We start from the raw sequence: 18556 nt of genomic DNA, 5'->3' as shown, positions 1-18556 counted from the left end.
AGTTGTTTGATCTGGTCGTGTCTGTCCCAAGGTCTTGGAGTTGGCGCGACAGCACTGCACCGCCTTAGAGGAGCTCACACGCACCTACACCTCAGAGACACAGCAACTCAACACACAGCACCAGCAGCAGCTTCAGGTCTGACACACTTACACACCATTCCAGAACATCCCATTCCCCTTCTCAGTAGTCTTAATGCTGACTGTGTCTCTAATGGCATATAAAAGCAAAGGGATTACTCTCTCATTGTGCGTTCACACACTGTATTAGACGAGGGGTCATTGTGTATGTGTGTGTGTGTAGGAGCTAAAGAGTGCGTCTGTGAGAGAGCTACAGGCGTGTCGCCGGGAGCTGGAGGAGTCATTGTCACGGCAACGGCTGCACTTCCTGGAAGAGGTTGAGCTTCTGAAGGCCCAAGCAGAGGAGAGACGTCAGCACAAGATCAGCCAACTGAAGGTGAGAGGAGGAGAGATATGGAGAGGGGGAGGGATGACAGGTGGAGGAAGAGGAATTAACTTGCTGTCTGATAGGCTAGAGGAAGTATTCATCGTATTGCTTGAAGGCTCCAAATCTGAAGAGGGAGAGAGGGTGGGGAAAACGGCGTGAGGTCTTCATCAGTCTTAAACATTGTAATGAACTATACAGGAACATATGTAACAATGGTGGGTGTCTTTTAGGATACATTTGGGTTGAACGCATTCAGTTGTGCATCTGACTAGTTATCACCTTTCCCTGTCTTGATGTCACTGTCGTCTGCCATTGTGTTCCACGTGTAGATCACTGAGAGAAACTGAATTCTGACAGATTATATAATGGGGCTAGATTTTGGAGGTCTGTCTCTTTCTGTGTGTGTGCGCACATGTATGTGTGTACACCCCAGCAAGACTAGGGGTTAGCCCATGCTTGGCCAGTGTCCCATGAGATTTACACAACCATCATAATCCTTTCTTCATATAGGACGGTGTGTGTTTTTCGTATCGGTGGTATCCGTGTGTGTCTATATTTCTGTTGTGTGTTACTGCCAAGTGAACAGTGGCTAAATGGGATGGATTTGAGCTTTTGATCCTCTGATGCAGAAGGTTTTATTTTGTGCACTTAAAAAAATAAAAATGATGCATTTGAGCTGAGCGAGAGCTAGCAGTCTGTTAGTCAGTCAGTCTGAATCAGCTTGGGAGTTTTTGGTTGTAGTTTTAATATTAAATGTTGGAAAAGGGAGAGCTGTTACCCAGTAACCTTGGTGTGAGTTTTAGAACAAGTTCTTAGACCAGAAGTGCTCTCTGGCGGTTTGGACAGCATTACCAGCATCTCTTTCCTCTGAAGGCGGAGTTTGAGGAGCAGAAGGAGGCGGAGCTAGCAGAACAGAGGCAGAGCTTCGGTGCTGAACACGAGCAGAAGGAACAAAGCTACGCCGACAAGATGAGCCAGCTCACTGCACAACTGCTACAGCTGGACACTGTGGTGTCACAGGTAACCCACACCACACACACCAGAGTAATTGAGCGTGTCCAATATGACTGGAGCGCCGAGCGAGATTCCCAAAGGCTGGAGCGTCGGCCTTCTCGCCCGCTCCAACTTCACTCCAGTAGCGTTTACTTCAGGAGCTCAGGGCATGCCCGGCCCAGCATGCACTTGTCGTCTACTTGTGTGCAGCTATAGCCCCTTGCTTTAGCTACTGTCTGTTTGCTGAATATTTTCAGAAACAAACTAATAAAACACACAGGTGCAAAATCAAGTTGACTTCCAAGGATGAGGAGCAATAAGAGGGGAGTGCGGTGATCCAACGGTAGTGTCCACAACTAAAGAGTCATCGTAGAATCTGAGAAAGCATGATGGTATACCTACTACGTGCACATGATAAAATAATAAAGTATGTGGGTAGATATCGAAGTGTCATTGTAGCAAAGTATTTATAAACAAAGAATCGTATTTCTTAAACGCTTCGTTCATCATACAATCAACCATAATTTATTTTGGTCCAATATGCCTGGCATATTCCCACGTTTAGAGAGCTTTGTCTTGATTGGGTTATTTTGCTTAAAAACCTTTGGGCCTATCTATAGAAAAGTAAAAACAACTCTGCATCCCCGGTGGCTCTGCAAGTGTGTAGACGATATTCTCTGCTGTTGACCTGCTCTCCAGACACCATCGTATGAGCCTGAAGCCACAGACGGGCCAAACTCAGGTTTCTCAAAATGAAGGCACTAATAAGTCATTATTTTATTTGTATTTAATTCTATGTAAGTCACAGCCTACATGCACATTTTCTAGATTATAATGATTGAATAAGCTTTATGTCCCTACCAACTTATTGTGTCGACACTAGAACATGTTTCTCAATGTTTTTCTTTGTAGGCCATAGCCTTGAAACAATTGAAATAATACAGCCTAAATAATTCATTTCCGTTCCTTTTTATACTCCCTTTCGGGCTCCTGACGTATTTAGAGTGTTTATATACTGTTTAATATGACGTAAAGTCTATTTGAAATGATGAGCACTTCTTACATTCACCTTCATGTTTATTATAATACTTTTCATTCAAATCATATGGATTGGTTTCAATACTTCAAAACCAAAGGGTAGGTCCACATAGTCACAAAAATAGATGGGTGTTGGTTAAATTGGGATTTTAATGAAGGAAGCAAATGCAGTCTCTCTCCCCCACCCCCCCACCCCTTTGTGAGCACATAGCGTTTTTTTATTGGTAGGAAAGGAGGAAAGGACATGGTAGGAAAGGACATGGTGCAGCGGTAGGAGAGGACATGGTGTGCGGTTTTCAGTGGTAGGAAAGGACATGGTGTGCGGTTTTCAGTGGTAGGAAAGGACATGGTGCGTGGTTTTCAGCGGTAGGAGAGGACATGGTGTGCGGTTTTCAGCGGTAGGAGAGGACATGGTGTGCGGTTTTCAGCGGTAGGAAAGGACATGGTGTGCGGTTTTCAGCGGTAGGAAAGGACATGGTGTGCGGTTTTCAGCGGTAGGAAAGGACATGGTGTGCGGTTTTCAGCGGTAGGAAAGGACATGGTGTGCGGTTTTCAGCGGTAGGAAAGGACATGGTGTGCGGTTTTCAGCGGTAGGAAAGGACATGGTGTGCGGTTTTCAGCGGTAGGAGAGGACATGGTGCGCGGTTTTCAGCGGTAGGAGAGGACATGGTGCGCGGTTTTCAGCGGTAGGAGAGGACATGGTGTGCGGTTTTCAGCGGTAGGAGAGGACATGGTGCGCGGTTTTCAGCGGTAGGAAAGGACATGGTGTGCGGTTTTCAGCGGTAGGAAAGGACATGGTGTGCGGTTTTCAGCGGTAGGAAAGGACATGGTGTGCAGTTTTCAGCGGTAGGAAAGGACATGGTGTGCAGTTTTCAGCGGTAGGAAAGGACATGGTGTGCAGTTTTCAGCGGTAGGAAAGGACATGGTGTGCGGTTTTCAGCGGTAGGAAAGGACATGGTGTGCGGTTTTCAGCGGTAGGAAAGGACATGGTGTGCGGTTTTCAGCGGTAGGAAAGGACATGGTGTGCGGTTTTCAGCGGTAGGAAAGGACATGGAGCTCCAGCATGAGCGAAGAGTGGGATTTCCAATCGCTCAACCTCCACTCACATACTCTGAAACACACACCACGCACTGTTAGTATGAAATGAATTCTGTGGGAAAGACCAGATAAGCCCAACTATCACCAGACCGAGGGAGGGGGGGCACAAAGGGAGAAAGAGGGGAGAGAAAACAGGAAAATGAGAGTATGGGAGAGGAGATGGTGATATATAATAGAAGAGGATGATTGTGGTGGGAGACTTGCAGAAGGAGATTAAAAAAGAGGATGTTTTTTATCACTCTTAACGTCTCGAACCACACTCTCACAGCCCTGTGGCTCTTCTAAAGGGATTATCTTCCTCATTAATCTCAATACTAATCCTGTATGTTTTCTGTCTGGCGTGCACACACTCTGCTGTCTGGTGTGCACACGCTCTGCTCTCTGGCGTGCACACGCTCTGCTCTCTGGATGTAAATCTCTAATCTCTCCATGCATAATGGCATTTCAGTTACATGCACATTTGTCCATTTGTTTATTCAAAAATGATTTTCATTCATCCATCCATTCCTCCCAGTATGTTCATCACGGCAGAGTTCCCAAGCTAAACATGACCGACAGTTCTGCTTTCTATCCAACTCCACAGAGACAATCTATTCTATTCCAATGCTATTTTAGACCCCCCCCCCCCCCCCCCCCACCAGGGGTGTGGATGTGTTTGTTTCAATAGTGTCTGTTTCCATGGACCTTATGGACATGGGGGGTGGGGGGGGGGGACTGTTGCTAAGGCAACTAGTATTGGTTGTTAGACAGAGGGGGAAGAAATTGTAAGAGAACGAGCGAGACTGCGGAGGAGATAGAGAGAGGAGCCGAGTAAAAGCTTTGGGAAGGAGAGGTAAAGGGATTCAGAGGGACAGGGGGAGAGGGAAGAAATGGGAGGGAGTTCAGATTTCAACTCACTCTCACTAAATGTTTGTGTTGAAGCAGAGCTGCTGCCTGCCAGGCACGCAGGATTATACCATTGTTTGTGTAGCTCTATGTTTGTGTGTGAGAGTGCTTCCTGGAAGGCTAAATAGGCAAATCTCAAACTAATGCTGACTGAATGGAGACTGTCCGTCTCTCTTTCTCTGATTGGACATTACAAGACACATGGTTCTGCTTTTGGTTCTGTTATGTAAAGGGAGTGTGATGTTGAATGCAACTGTGGTATCTATGACTGGGAGAACAATTCTTGGATCACGTCTTGTGATGACTGGTTTCCTGTCTCTGGTTTCTTTTCTCTCTGGCTCTCAGCTGCACACAGAGGTGTGTGTCTGTCTGTGTGTGTGTCTGTCTGTCTTTTGTATTGGTACTGCTGTGCTATGACTCTCTCTCTCTCTGGCTCTCAGCTGCGAGCGGAGGTGTGTAGTCTACAGGGGGAGTTGGAGGGGAAGAGGTCAGAGATGGAGACCCTGGATACACTCCTCCAGCTGCGAGCGGAGGTGTGTGGTCTACAGGGGGAGTTGGAGGGGAAGAGGTCAGAGATGGAGACCCTGGATACACTCCTCCAGCTGCGAGCGGAGGTGTGTGGTCTACAGGGGGAGTTGGAGGGGAAGAGGTCAGAGATGGAGACCCTGGATACACTCCTCCAACGGCGAGAACGAGAGAGTCAGGAGGGAGGCAACCTCCTCAACATGCTTACTGAGGACCTACACACTGCCAAGGAGGAGAGGTGAGGCTGTCTGGAGGAATGTAGGCCTGACAATGATCAGCTAGAGTGTGCATGCTTCATTAATGAAAAAAATGCTTTCGAGTTTAAAAAACAAATGGAGTGATTTTGTTGGTCTCGTCTCACTTTGACCTCTAGGCACACTCTCCAGTCAGCCAATGAGAGGCTGAGGAAGGTTCTGATTGAGGTGGTTCTGAGCACCATGGCAATGGAGGAGCTAATTGGCTGCCGGGTCAAAGCCTGTGTCGGGGTCAGAGGTCATGATCGGGGTGAGAGGCCAGGAGAGGAAACAACCAATCAAGAGGCAGGTGGGTGGAATCTAACAACTGGACCCATTTCCTTGATACATTTATGACAGGGAGTGAACAAGGACACACTTGGGAAGAAAGGTCTGATAACTGTGTGTGTAATACCTGACCTGTCTCCTCTTTCTGTAGCAGACATGTCGACAGGCGCTCTAGATCTCTCTCAGCGTGTGTGTGAGAGCCTTCTACTGGCAGAGTCCCAAAGAAACTCTGGAGGAGAGGAAGCAGCCCTGGGAGAGGAAGCAGCCCTGGGAGAGGAAGCAGCCCTGGGAGCCTGCAGCCAACTACGCCACTCTGTGGACACACTCCTGGAGCTCCTCACACGCGCTAGCACACAGGTAACACACACACTAGCTTGTTGGCATGCAGTGAACGCTTGAGGTTAGTGGGGGGGTCAACACAACATTCTATGCATTGAATTTGCATGAAGCTCAGCCACTGATCTTTGTGTTCCTCTGTCTGTCTCTCTCGCTCTTTTTTGGTCTCTCTAGTTGGAGGAGTCTTGTTCTGTCCATCTGTCTCTGGAGGAGAGATTTTCCCAGGGCCGTTCAGACTCCTCCCAGATGCTGCTCCAACACCAGCTCGTGTTGGATCAGCTGGACCAGGAAGCGGGACTCAAGAGCAAGCTCCAGCTGGAGCTCCACAAGGCCGAAGGTCTGTAGAGATACTGTGTGTCTCTCCGATGTGTTTTTAGAATCTTTGTTTGTAAAAACAGTGTGATATTGTGTGTGCATTCATGTATCTGTGTGTGCATACTGTTTTTGTGTGTAGGTCTGTTGGAGGGCTATGTGGCTGAGAAGGCAACTCTGGAAGAATCTCTACAACAAAAGGAGGCTCAGGAAGAACGGCTTGTTGATGAGCTAGAGGGCCTCCGGGCGCAGCTGCACCAGATGGATGGCCTCACGGTGGAGCTGGAGGGCCTCAGGGTGCAGCTGCATCAGAAGGAAGGCCTCACCTCTGAGCTAGAGGACCTCAGGGTGCAGTTGCAGGAGCTAAGCGAGGAGCAAAGTCTCCTCCAGCGCCAGAAGGTCCATCTCACCGCCGGACTGGGAGAGAGAGAAAAGGGTGAGGGGAGGGGATAGATGAGAGAGATTGTGGTTTAAGCTTAACTGGGATTGATTATGTTGCGTATGTTTTGTGTACACGTTAAGTCCTATTCTTAGTTGTCTGTTCTTCCTGTAGGGTCCTGTCAGAGTATAGAGGGGGACACGGGTTTGTCGCTCAGTTTCCTGTGTGTGTCTGTGTGTTTTAAAAACTGCCCCGTCTCATTTCTTATACAGAGTCCATGGCATGGGGATTAGTGTGTGTGAGTCGATTAATGCAGAATGTTTATTTGTGTGGTTGTATTTGTTTGCTATGACTTGTGGCCAAGTTTTTTTAATAAAAAAAATATATATGTTTCCTGACCAATTCTATACTTTCCCTTATCTATAGAAAGTGCATGTTTGGAAGGATTGTGTGTGTGTGTGTTCCTAACCACCTGTGTTGTGTGTGTCTAAAGGCCTCCTCGTTGAGGCAGATCGTCTGGCCCAGGAGAGGCTGTGTGTGCAGCGGCAGGCGGCGAAAGACCGCAGCTCACTGTCTCTGCGCCTCAGGGCTCTGGAGACCGAGCTAGAGGAACAGGAGAACCAGGGCCTCACGGCGGAGCAGCAGCACAGGGCTCAATCAGAGGACCTCCAGCAGCGCGTCCAGGCCCTCGAGAAACAGCTCAAACACGACAGGCAGTTTATAGACGTAAGTGTCACGCTGTGGGGAAATGTATGGATGTGTAACACACTTGCATACACTCAAGTTTATCTCTGTGTCTCCAGGAGCAGGCAGTGGAGCGGGAACATGAGAGAGATGATTTCCAACAGGAGATCAGAAGTCTGGAGGCTCAGCTCAGACAGCCAGCCAGACACACTGCCGGGGCCAGCAAGGGCCAGCGGGTAAGACACACGCGCACACGCATTCTTACCTTAGTGTATTGGTGTGTGTTAAGTCTTTAATACTGCAGTGTTTAGTCAAGACAATATCTGATGTTGAGTCATTATAGATATTGAATGTTTCTAATGTTTGAGTTCCTGCTCCTGAATGGACCTGTTGCTGACTGTTTGTTTTGTTTTATTTCACGGAATGTTCTAGATTGAGGACTTGGTTCTGCAGGTATGGAATCTCACCAGTGACTCCTAAAGCTACATGCTACTCTGCCCCCACCGTGTGTGTGTGTGTGTTGTGATCACACCTGCGTGAATAACTGATACATAATCATTGAAGATACATCTGCCGTCAGAGCGCCGCCGCTTCTCTCTCCTTTTCATCCCCCTTTTCTCCATCTCGCTCGATCACCCTCCTTTCCCTTCCATCCCTCTGTGCTGTGTGTTGCTGCTCTGTCTCATGGCCTCAGTAGTTGTAGTGGCTGCAGACCCGGAATGGCTTTAGTAAACCCGGCGTACAGCTTAACATGGGAAACTCCATAGGACCCCTGGCAACTGGCGCCCTGACAACCGACATTACCCCCCCTGTTTCTTTCTCAGGTGGAGAGCCTTCAAGCCCTCATCAGGGACAAGACAGAAGACCACACCTCCCTGCTGGCAGCCAATCAACAGGTCCAGCTTGAGGTTGCTGAGCGCAATGAGGAGATTGACAAGCTGGCTGGGCGAATTAGGGAGCTGGAACAGGCGTTGCTAAGCAGCTCCGAGAGCAGCAGAGCTGTCAGTCAACTGGAGCAGGAGCTGCGCAGAACTCGGCAGAGGGAAGAGGAGCTCACACAGGTAAACTCTATCACTCTCTCTCTCTCACTCTCTCTCACTCACACACACTAAATGACTCTCTCTCCCTCCAGGATAAGGAGTCATTGCAGCAGCAGCAGTTGTCAAATCGTCTCCAGATTTCAGCGCTGCAGTCTAAACTGGACGAGACCCGTCACTGTTACCGTGACAACAATGCTAGCACCCCCGACCCCATCCAGCTTCTCCGAGACGCGTTGGACACCGCACAGCAAGACCTGCAGAACAAGGAGCAACAGGTGTGTGTTTCCAACCTCAACACCTGCTTCAGTAAAAGGTCTAACAGAGCTTAACTGCTAGTGTATGGAGATCTTTGGCCAGAGAAGATTAGTTTGCTTGGTTGCATTAATTTGTTAACGTGTGTGTGTTCTAGGTGTGTGTGTTGGCTGGTCAAATGGAGGAGACTCAGAGAGACCTGACCATAAAAGAGGCGGCGTTAAAACACCTCACTCTCCAGCTGGAGCTCCTGACCAATCAGAACACGGATACCATCACCCAGCTTCACGACCAAGTCGCTTCTCTCAAAGTGGGTCTGCTTCAGTTTTCAGTCATGCTAGTACTTGTTAGTCCTCTCTAATGCCAACAATGATTCCCCTACTGTGTTCTAAATCTCCCCCTTGTGTCTTTCTCTGTTTAGGAGACAGTTTCAGCCCTTACCTTTCGCCTGGAGGAGAGGGAGATAGGAGAGGAGGAGAGTCTCCCATCTGCTCTGTTAGAGGAGAAGAATGACGAGATAGACCACCTGACCCAGGAGATACACAAGCTAGAACTGGAGCTGGAGACAGCCGGGGACATCACGGTACACACCCTCCCACCCACATACACACACACCTCCATAATTCAGCCCCGTTATATAATGACATAATCTCTCAGAATTCAAACTACTGTGACCTCAATGTAGTACACACTACACACACACAATGGAACGGTCATTATTTTTGCCTGAACTGGAAGCCATTCTCCCGGTCTCTCTACAGGCCTTCCAGACAGAACTTGAAGACCTCCGCTCCCAGGTGGAGCACCTCCGCTGTGACATCATCAGGGTGCGTCAGGACAAGCAGGAAGAGGAGGAGCGGTTTCACGAGGTCATCAGCACGCTACAAGCTGAGCTAAACACCCTTGGCCCCGCCTACCACGAGGTCAGCGACCTATCACAAGAGGGCGACAGTGTTAACCCTTCATCTGCTCCCAGCCCGGAACCTGCCAAGTACCCCCAACCAGAGAGAGGAGGAGGAGAGGGCGACAGTCTTAAGAAGGAGATGCGTCTCCTCCACTCTTCATCTTCTCGTTCTCGTGTGGAGGCCCTGCAGGGGCAGCTGGAGGTGACGGTGGGAGAGAAGGAGGCGATGGAGAGACTGCTGCTCTCTCAGGAGGAAGAGTACAGAGGACAGGGGGAGGAGATGGGGAAGAGGCTCAGGGAAGAGAGGGAGAGAGGGGAAGAAGTAAAGAGAGAACTCCATCTAAAAGAGGCAGAGCTTGAAGAGGTGAGAGCCAGGAAAGAAGGGCTGGAGGAGGAGAGAGATGCAGCTGTGGAGGAGAGCAGTCGCTGGCAGGCTCTTGCCCAGGAGACTAACTCCCTGCGAGGGGAGAAAACTCGGCTAGACTCCCTGGTCCTGGTGCTAAAATCAAGGGTTGAAGAGCGGGAGAAAGAGACTGAAGCCCTTCTACAGACCTTGGTGGCTGTCGAGACAGCGAAGGCAGAACTTTCGTCAGAACGCGAGGCCCTGCGGAAGAAGGAGTGCAGACTCCAAGAGGAAATAGAACACCTCCAGCAGGAAGTAACCTCTCAGAGGGCCTGCCTCCAGGAAGTCAGCCGTCAACTAGAGGAGAGGCGAGCCAACCAGGAGGAGGCTCAGAAGGAAGTGCTGGTAAGTGGCGGCAGCGTCGATCCAATCAGATTGACTCAACATGTGGCATCAATTTAAACACATTTCTTTCTAGCCAAGTAGGAGCGGTGTTATATTTAGTAGTATTAGTTATTTGTAGAATTAGTTGGTAGGTAAAGGTTGACGCAGAAAGGATAAGTTGTCGTCTTTGAAAGCCTGCCTGATGTTTTCATTCAAACTTGAGTAATCCATTCCATTTAGCCTCTCTAAGCCTAACTTGCAACACTAAGTAGCTTTCACTGTTTAGGTATTTTTCTGTGTCAGCTCAGCTCCCTCTAACCCAGCTGGCTATGGTTAAAGAGGGAGAGAGTGAACGAGAGATTGACTCTTTGGAGAAAAAGCATCAGCTAAATGGTATATTTATAGAGGGGAAGAGACTAAGAGTAGGCATAAGAGAGAAACTAAGAGATGTTGATGTGTTGGCACCCAACAGAAGAGTGCTACTCATAGAGGAAGTGACCTCATCAGAAAGAGGAAGCCAGGAGTGGTCAGAAAACAGTTCCGTGTTGTGAACTTCTTTCACACTGGCATTTATTTACTTTCTTTCTGGAAATGGAGAATGGCGTATAGGTTTCTCGCCATGTGTTCTGGAATGCGACTTGCCAATCACTATTTTATTTTAAACACTTTTGGTGAGCAGTTTGCTATAGATTTGTGTTTGGGGAAAATAATGCTGTTGAGTAGGGTTAGTCGCACAGCATTTTCGGCACATTGTGGGTAGGAAGGGTAAGAGATTTGTGTTGGTGTGCGTTTTGCATATGTTTCTTGTTGTCTTCAAGGTTTTTAGTGCTGTTCTTGAATGAATCAAAGCCCAGGATAATGGATTGCAAAGAAGACTGATTTACATATTTGATGGTGCTGTTGATATTGATCATACTGATGATGATGATGATGATGAAGGCTCTTCTCTTAGACATGTGCTGAGGAAACTCTGGCGAAGGCTGACGCTGCCCTGCGACAGAGGGAGGAGGAGCTACAGAGACTAGGGGCAGAGCATCAAGCCCTGGAGGCAGAGTTAGCAGCTGTGAAGGAGGGTCTTTGCTCCAGCACAGAGAGAGCTGAGAAACTACTGGAGGAGGGACAGGTACGGTGTGTGTGTGTGTGCGCGCATTTAAACTGAACATGTCAAAAAATGTATTTTGAACATAACACTGTTTTCTCTTATTTCATTCACCTGTCAATCAGACCAAGGACCGGGCCCTGGTTGACCTGGAAACCAATAACCAGCATCTGAAAGCGGAGCTCCGGGGCCTACAGGAAGACCTGGCCGTGCAGGAAGAGGAGCTGGCCTATCAGCAACAAGAACTGCTGCAGCTCAGACAGACCTGCAACCCGCACAGCAGACAGACACACTCATTGAAGGGTGAGTACACATTCAAGCTGCTACACAGACAATGGTGTTTCTCTGATGAGTGCAGAGCTGTTGGATGAGCGTGATCATCTTCCTCCTCCAGACGTCACGCCCAGAGGATTCCAGGACGGTGTGTCTCCCAACGAGTCCCTGAGTTCTCCCGAGGTTCTCCGTCGACTGGACTGTTCTGATGAGAGAACCAGAGAGGACAGGTTCCACCCCTCTGTTCTCCACGGTTCTAGACTGTCTGACCTCAGTGCTTTAAACAGCACAGGCCTGGGGCTCCAGGCTAAAGCCTCCCCCCGGGTAAGGAAAGACCAGTCCTGTCCAGGGACAATCAGCCCAGAGCTGGGCACACACAGCACCCACTCCCCTGGGTCCATCTCTGCCTCGGACAACCTCTCCATGTTGGACTCAATGGACGCTGACAAGGTGGGTGGAAAAAGTGTTGGGAAATGTGTCCACACACACACACGTATATTAAACCTCTCTCACCTGTCAGGTGCATGAGCTGGAAGCCCTGGACCTGACGGCTCCTCCCTCATCTCTTGGCTCCGCCTCTCCTCTGTCTGCAACGGAGTGGGCCAGTGATGGATATGGCAGCAGTAAGTCTGTTTGTCTGTCTTTTTGTTGGTCCTGTCTGTCTGTGTTCATGTGTCTAATCTCTGTCTGTCTCTTTCTCTCGGTCGTGTAGATGTCAGTTCAGAGCTCGGTGTAAGACTCAAGGTAGAGTTGGAGCAGACAGAGAGGCTGGACGCACAGTTCTTGGAGTACCTGCGTTGTCGAGGCATGAACCCCGCAACCAACACACACACAGACAACACACACACAGGCAGCGCCGCCGGGAGTATGAGCTACAACGACGAATTGTTGTCTCCTGAACTACAAGTATGAACACACACACACACACACACATGCCTTAAATGTTTCAAATGAGCCCTATACCAAACTATGTGTGTGTTTCCAGGGTCTGTTGAAGAGAGTGTACCAGGAGAGCTGCAGGGTTCTCGCCCTCTCCCAGCGTAACGCCCCCTCTAACCACCTCTCATTGGACCAGACGATCTGTCAGTTAGACTCTAAAGCTCCTCCAATGTGTTGGGAGCAGGAGAAGAGGGCGTTACAGGAAACTGTCATCGCTCTGAGAGAACTGCTATGTCGGATGGCACAAAGACCGGTGAGTGTGTGTGTGAGATCTGTGCTTAACTTCTGCATGTGTGCATACTGACCCTCCTGTGTGTTTTAACAGGAGAACTCGGTGGATGCTGGTTGGAGCAGAGGGCTGCAGGCTGCAGTAAGGGGTGTGTTTGACTGTGAGAGGGCAGGGCTTCGCTCTGAGCTGCAGGCCTTTCTCTCCTCCCACCCTGAGATAGACTCCATCCACCTCCTCCGTCAGCTGGAAACACTGCTACAGAGACAGGTGTGTGTTTTACGTGTTTGGAGTGATCTCCACTAAGGCAGTCCTCCACTAAGGCAGTCCTGTATACTGTAAAAAAAAAGAAGCTTCACTGTATCTGCTTAGCTTAATTGAAAGAGTGAAAAAATAACGCTCTCCCCTCCCTCGCTCTGCCTCATCACTCACTGAGGAGCAGCAGCAGGGTCTGCAGCTGCAGCACTCCCAGGGGGAGGAGTCATCTAAAGGGGAGGTGTTATCCAGGCTGAGGGCGGAACTAGAGGAGAGCAGAGAGCGACTTAACTCCTCCCACAGCACCCAGCAGGAACTACAAAACGAGATCCTTAAACTCAGGTATACATACATACATACATACATACATACATACATACATTTATGTATGCACACTCATTAATAAAAATACTGATGTGTGTGTCCACTCCCAGGCTGTGTATAGAGGACTGTGAGGAGGCTGTAAGGAGGGAGGAGACCAGAGTCCAGGAGCTACAGCAGGAGCTGGACCAGGAGAGAACTCTCACACACCTCCGGGAGAAGGAAGAGGAGCAGCAGAGATCAAAGGTTGTGTCCCTGAGGGGTCTGCTGGACCAGGAGAGGACGACCTCTAGTAACCTCCGACAGGAACTCCAGATAGAACTCTCCCGCGGCCACCTCCTCCAATCACAGCTCGACACACGGCTAGCCGATGCCCACAAGGAGCTGGAGGAGGAGTGTGCCCGTTCCGCCCGGCAACTCGACACTTTCCAGTCACAGGAAAAGAGTCGGCTGGAACACTTCCTGAAAGAGGCCGAGTCCCGCCTAGCCGACGCCCACATGAAGGAACTGGAGGAGGAATGCGAGCGCTCCGCCCGGCGTCTCGATGACATCACACGCAGACAAGAAGCGGACGCGTCCCGAGACAGGAAGTTCATCTCGGAGCTCCGCTCTCAACTGGAGCAGGAGAGGAGGCAGGGGGAGGAGCTAGCCACCGTGACAGATGGACTGAGGGCGGAACTTCTGCAGAACCAGAGGAGAGTAGAGGAGGAAGAGAGGAAGAGGAGAGAGGAGGCACAGAGAGATCAGGATGCTGCAGCCCGCCTCCGAGTTACTATGGAGACACTCAAGGAGCAGAAGCAGGAGGCTAGTCGAGCATTGGAGACTGAGAGAGAGCGTTCTGGTCGCTTAGGGGCGGAGCTCAATGTGCTGAGGGAGAGGCTTCGATCGGTCAATGACGAGGAGAGGGAGCGGGAGGAACAGAGGGAGAGGAGGAAGGAGAGACATGAGCAGACGGTGAGAGAGAGGCGACACGAGAGAACCAGCAACAAACTGGTGAGATTTTCACGCAACATTTTAGCATTGCCTGTCTGACTTGTAATACAACTGTGTCTCAGTATGCCATCTTTTTCTTGTTTACTTCCCTGTTTTCTCTTCCCTCTCTCTCTCTGCAGTGTGAATTGGAGTTATTGTGGCAGCAGGACCAGCAGAGGATGAGACATCTCCAGCAGACTCTGGCTGAGCTAGAGAGGGAGGAGAGAGAGATGGCCACAGAGAGACTGTCCAACCGACACCAGTACAACTCTAGCCCATTCCAACCCAAGAATAACACATCGACTGGGCCAGACCAGACCAGCACAGCCCTATACAACCACCAGGTACCAGAAATGGCTGATCATAGCTTGGCTTAGCAACATGATGCACTGGGAGACGAGCTAGTTGGCAGTGTTTTTAAGTGTATTTATGGTATTTGGGGGGATTTGCGACTACAATAAATGAGTTTGATAAGAACCATGGTAACCAACTTCTCTCTGCTTGCAGTCTTCGTCTTCTTCCTCGGTGCTGGGGGAGAGGTTGTTGAGGGAGAACTCTGACCTGTCGGCCCGCGTGAAAGAGCTAAGTCAGGAGACAGTTAACCTGAAACACACCCTGTCCTGTCTGGAACGACAGCTACGACAGGCAGAGACTGAGAACCGGCCCAGCACTGACCTCAGCAACAGCAAGGTGAGCCACCCGGGCGCACACACACACACTTGACCTCTGGGTTGAAAGTCCCCATGGATCATCTGGTGTGAAGTCCCTTGTCTTGATGTCCCTTTAACCCTGTTTGTGTGTCTGTCCCTCTATTCCAGCGACTGTATGAGCGCTATCTACGGGCTGAGAGCTTTAGGAAGTCTCTGGTCTACCAGAAGCGCTACCTTCTGCTCCTGCTGGGGGGCTTTCAGGACTGTGAACAGGCAACTCTCTGTCTTATCGCTCGGATGGGGGCGCACCCCTCGCCCCCCCACGCCCACACACACTCTCCCCTCTCACGCTTCAGAGCTGCAGTACGAGCTGTCATCGCCATCTCACGGTGGGTTGGGTGTTGTGTTGCTCGTGTGTGTGGGTGGGTGTTATATGTTAGAGCAATGGGTCATTGTGTCATGCATGTTAACCCTTCCCTGTCCTTCTCCTCCAGACTGAAGTTCCTGACCAGGAAGTGGCAGAGAGTCATCAGGAGAGGAGTTACAACAACTGTCACTGTCAACGGACACAGCACAGGTGCGTGTGAGAGACATCCAGAGCGATGAAGATAGGATTACCAACAACAGGCAAGGTACATGGACAGTTTTTGTAACCTTTCTATTTAACTCTCAGCTTCCAGGACTGAGGTTTTGAGGCAGCAGCAGCCACTGGCCAATCACAACTCCTCTCCACCTACTAGAGACAGCAGCCCCACCCGTAAGGGTGTGGTTTCACCAATGAAATCACCCTTCAGGCTGCAAAACCGGTACTGCTCCTTCCATTGTAAACATCCATTCATTTGAGGGGAAATCTCTTTAACGACAGCTTGAGATTAAATTTTTTTCCTCTTCTTTCTTTCTCTTGTCTTCTCTCTTATTCTCCCCTCTTGTACCCCCTAGAGTGTATTCCAACCCGGTCCTGTCCTCTGAGTGTGCTCTGTCCAGTGTTCTGTCCCAGGATGCCGAGCGGTCTCTGACAGACTACATCCACCACCTGGAGAACGTACAGCAACGCCTGGGGGCTGCACGTCCAGGTACACACACACACACCCTGGTTACACTTAATGGTTGAGCACACACTCACTGAATGAGATGGGGGGGGGGGGGGGGGATCAGAGGTGACAGGGAGAAAGAGGGGCTTTAGCTTGGTGATGGCATCGTACCACGGCAAGTCCACTACCCACAATCCCTGGGTTAGGGGACGGCATTGTTACCATGGACACTTCCTCTCTGACAAACTGATCAATCAATCTCACCACCTCCAATCCCATCTCCTGACCCAGTTAGCAGGGATTACTTAGCCCCACCTCAAAGTTCCCCTGATATGATTGGCTATCGGCAGTTGTGGCTGCAAGAGAACAGGACATGGCTGTACCTCAGCTGTCTGTCCCTCATCTACTGGTACGGCCCAGGTGAGGACCTAACTACAAGTACCAGAATACACTGCTTCGTTAATATCTCCCCACATCACCCCCACCATACTGAACAAACTACAAATACCAGGATGCACGTCTCAGGGTAGGGAACAATCTAGTGTAAGCAGGCACAATGGACCATTGTTCATTTTAGAATGGCTTTCTTCTGTACTGAGTGTTTTCCACAGACACCTGAGTGTTCATATGTTTTATGTTTGTGTGTGTGAGAGGGAGAGTGTGTGATGCCCTTTTATCTGGTTCTGACACATTGTTTTCTCTCCTCCAGACTCTCCATCTCTTCTCTCCTACCACAAGAAGTCTGACTGCTGAAGGAAGGAATGAAGACGTGTATGAATGCCTCCTTTCAATGCAACATATTTATGATCCATCTGTGTTCAAATATACAAGGGAATGTATTTGTCTAATATCTGATTTAGAAAGTTAGACACTTTTTTAAAAAGACGAATGTATTTTTTTACAATTACTTTTTTCCACAGATATTTCTGTCGGCCTCCGAGTAAATCCTAAGAGGTCTTCTCACCCGAATGCATGTGTTTTTGAAAGTATTAGATCGATATTTTTCTACCCGACTTTTATTCAAGTTTGTATCTCTGATTCTGTATATATGTTCGCTGTTAATATTTGTTAAAGTTTCATGTGGATAAATGTGTCAAGTTTCAGACTGGAATTCTGAGCTAGATCAAAGCTGGTGAACATGTTTTGTCAATGATTTTAATTACAATTTTTTATAGATCACCATTTCTACAAAATCAATAAATATTTGAATTGTGTGATTACCTGCCTTGCGCATTGGGTGTGTATCTTTTTAAGGCAGGATCAGACATGCACAGACTTACATCAATACTTAGTATTGTTAGATTGTGGGTTGATCAAAAACTGATGGTGGTCCAAACACACCTCCATTTTACTTAGTTAATCATTCATTAACGCTGGTGATTAGTTCTGGGGCGCTTTGGACGCACATGTATTTACCATCTCAAAATGAGACTGACAGTTTCACAGACGGGGCAAACAATCTTAACCAGCAAAATCTTTGGTAGTTATGTCTTCAGTTACACTGCAGATCATGACAGTTCACATAGGGGTCAAATCACTGATATGACATTTATTGGTGCTCTGGTAATTATAGATTAAACCATTTCTATACTATATTAGAATGTTTATCAGCAACAATTTCATCTGGGGCTTAAATCACTGAGATGCCCATTAAATGATGAAATCATTCAGGGCATACAAGGTAAGTCATTGGTTAGTCGAGTGGAACTGGTACCGTTTTACATGCGCACAGTTTTCCAGATAGTAGCTCATCCTGTTTAAGGTCTTATTCCGTATAAACTGTTTACATGCACCTTTGATTTCCCGTTCACGAGTAACCCTGTGGACATGAATAAGCAGAATATTCCTCATTTAAATGAATATGGGTTAAATAGAGTAGTAATTGAAATCTGGACACTGACTCCATATAATCTCACATGTGCCATAATATAAACTGCAGAATTTATGCGTGTCTTGCATTAAAATAATAAACAAATATCTTGCATTTGCCTCGGGAACAAGAGTGGAGAACTTTACATGTTGCGTTTATTTTAGTTAAGTGTTGGTCTCATGTTTCATGAGCTGAAATAAAAGATCCCAGAAATGTTCCATACACACAAAAAGCGAGAGTTTTGTGCCCAAATGTATTTACATCCCTGTTAGTGAGCATTTCTCCTTTGCCAAAATAATCCACCCATTTGACAGGTGTGGCACACTTTTTTTTAAAGGTTATCTGTGACCAACAGATGTATATCTGTATTCCCAGTCATGTGAAATCCAGAGATGAGGGCCCAATAAATGTATTTCAATTGACTGGTTTCCTTCTATGAACTGTAACTCGGTAATATCTTTGAAATTGTTGCGTTATTTTTGTTCAGTGTATGATTTATTTCAGCATCTCTTGAGAAAATGCAAATGTATTATCTTTGACACTTATGCATGCAGAGTTTTTTAACCACATCAAATATGCTCCCAAAACGAACTAAAGTATATAAAGAAACGTGTTTTGTCAGCTTTTAATTAAATAAAAACCGTTAAAACTGATGCCATTTGGACACTGCACAGGACCAACCATTCCCATTTGTTTTAGTTATTGCGTTCTCCCCGGGTCCCTAAACGAAACAGAAAACTTTAATGGTGATAACTAGATTAATGCATTCATTCTATCGATG

General features: G+C 48.3%; 1 protein-coding gene across 11 annotated transcripts in view; it reads left to right on the top strand.

The window, feature by feature from the left end:
• LOC110497083 (pericentrin) overlaps positions 1–17130 on the top strand; it is a 36480-nt gene extending 19350 nt beyond the window's left edge. For 5 of the 11 annotated variants that reach the window (XM_036952200.1, XM_036952202.1, XM_036952198.1 and 2 more), the window contains 32 exons: positions 32–136; positions 302–454; positions 1319–1465; positions 4900–5222; positions 5358–5527; positions 5657–5862; positions 6016–6178; positions 6296–6589; positions 7026–7258; positions 7336–7452; positions 7649–7669; positions 8041–8277; positions 8349–8531; positions 8666–8818; positions 8930–9091; positions 9270–10160; positions 11092–11262; positions 11364–11541; positions 11633–11961; positions 12032–12134; positions 12224–12417; positions 12497–12703; positions 12776–12946; positions 13113–13273; positions 13366–14245; positions 14365–14568; positions 14732–14914; positions 15043–15263; positions 15369–15451; positions 15548–15680; positions 15814–15947; positions 16615–17130. In XM_036952200.1, coding sequence (XP_036808095.1) covers positions 32–136; positions 302–454; positions 1319–1465; positions 4900–5222; positions 5358–5527; positions 5657–5862; positions 6016–6178; positions 6296–6589; positions 7026–7258; positions 7336–7452; positions 7649–7669; positions 8041–8277; positions 8349–8531; positions 8666–8818; positions 8930–9091; positions 9270–10160; positions 11092–11262; positions 11364–11541; positions 11633–11961; positions 12032–12134; positions 12224–12417; positions 12497–12703; positions 12776–12946; positions 13113–13273; positions 13366–14245; positions 14365–14568; positions 14732–14914; positions 15043–15263; positions 15369–15451; positions 15548–15680; positions 15814–15947; positions 16615–16658 — 6954 coding nt within the window. In that variant the 3' untranslated portion in view covers positions 16659–17130. The remainder of the gene's footprint in view (positions 1–31; positions 137–301; positions 455–1318; positions 1466–4899; positions 5223–5357; positions 5528–5656; positions 5863–6015; positions 6179–6295; positions 6590–7025; positions 7259–7335; positions 7453–7648; positions 7670–8040; positions 8278–8348; positions 8532–8665; positions 8819–8929; positions 9092–9269; positions 10161–11091; positions 11263–11363; positions 11542–11632; positions 11962–12031; positions 12135–12223; positions 12418–12496; positions 12704–12775; positions 12947–13112; positions 13274–13365; positions 14246–14364; positions 14569–14731; positions 14915–15042; positions 15264–15368; positions 15452–15547; positions 15681–15813; positions 15948–16614) is intronic. The other 6 variants (XM_036952204.1, XM_036952199.1, XM_036952203.1 and 3 more) reach the window with 5 other exon arrangements.
• The last annotated feature ends 1426 nt before the right edge of the window (positions 17131–18556 follow it).

Source organism: Oncorhynchus mykiss, chromosome 18 (assembly GCF_013265735.2).
Source record: "Oncorhynchus mykiss isolate Arlee chromosome 18, USDA_OmykA_1.1, whole genome shotgun sequence".
Taxonomy (NCBI): Eukaryota; Metazoa; Chordata; class Actinopteri; order Salmoniformes; family Salmonidae; genus Oncorhynchus; species Oncorhynchus mykiss.
Note: the sequence above shows the minus strand (reverse complement) of the source record. Positions and strands in the feature narration are given on the sequence as shown.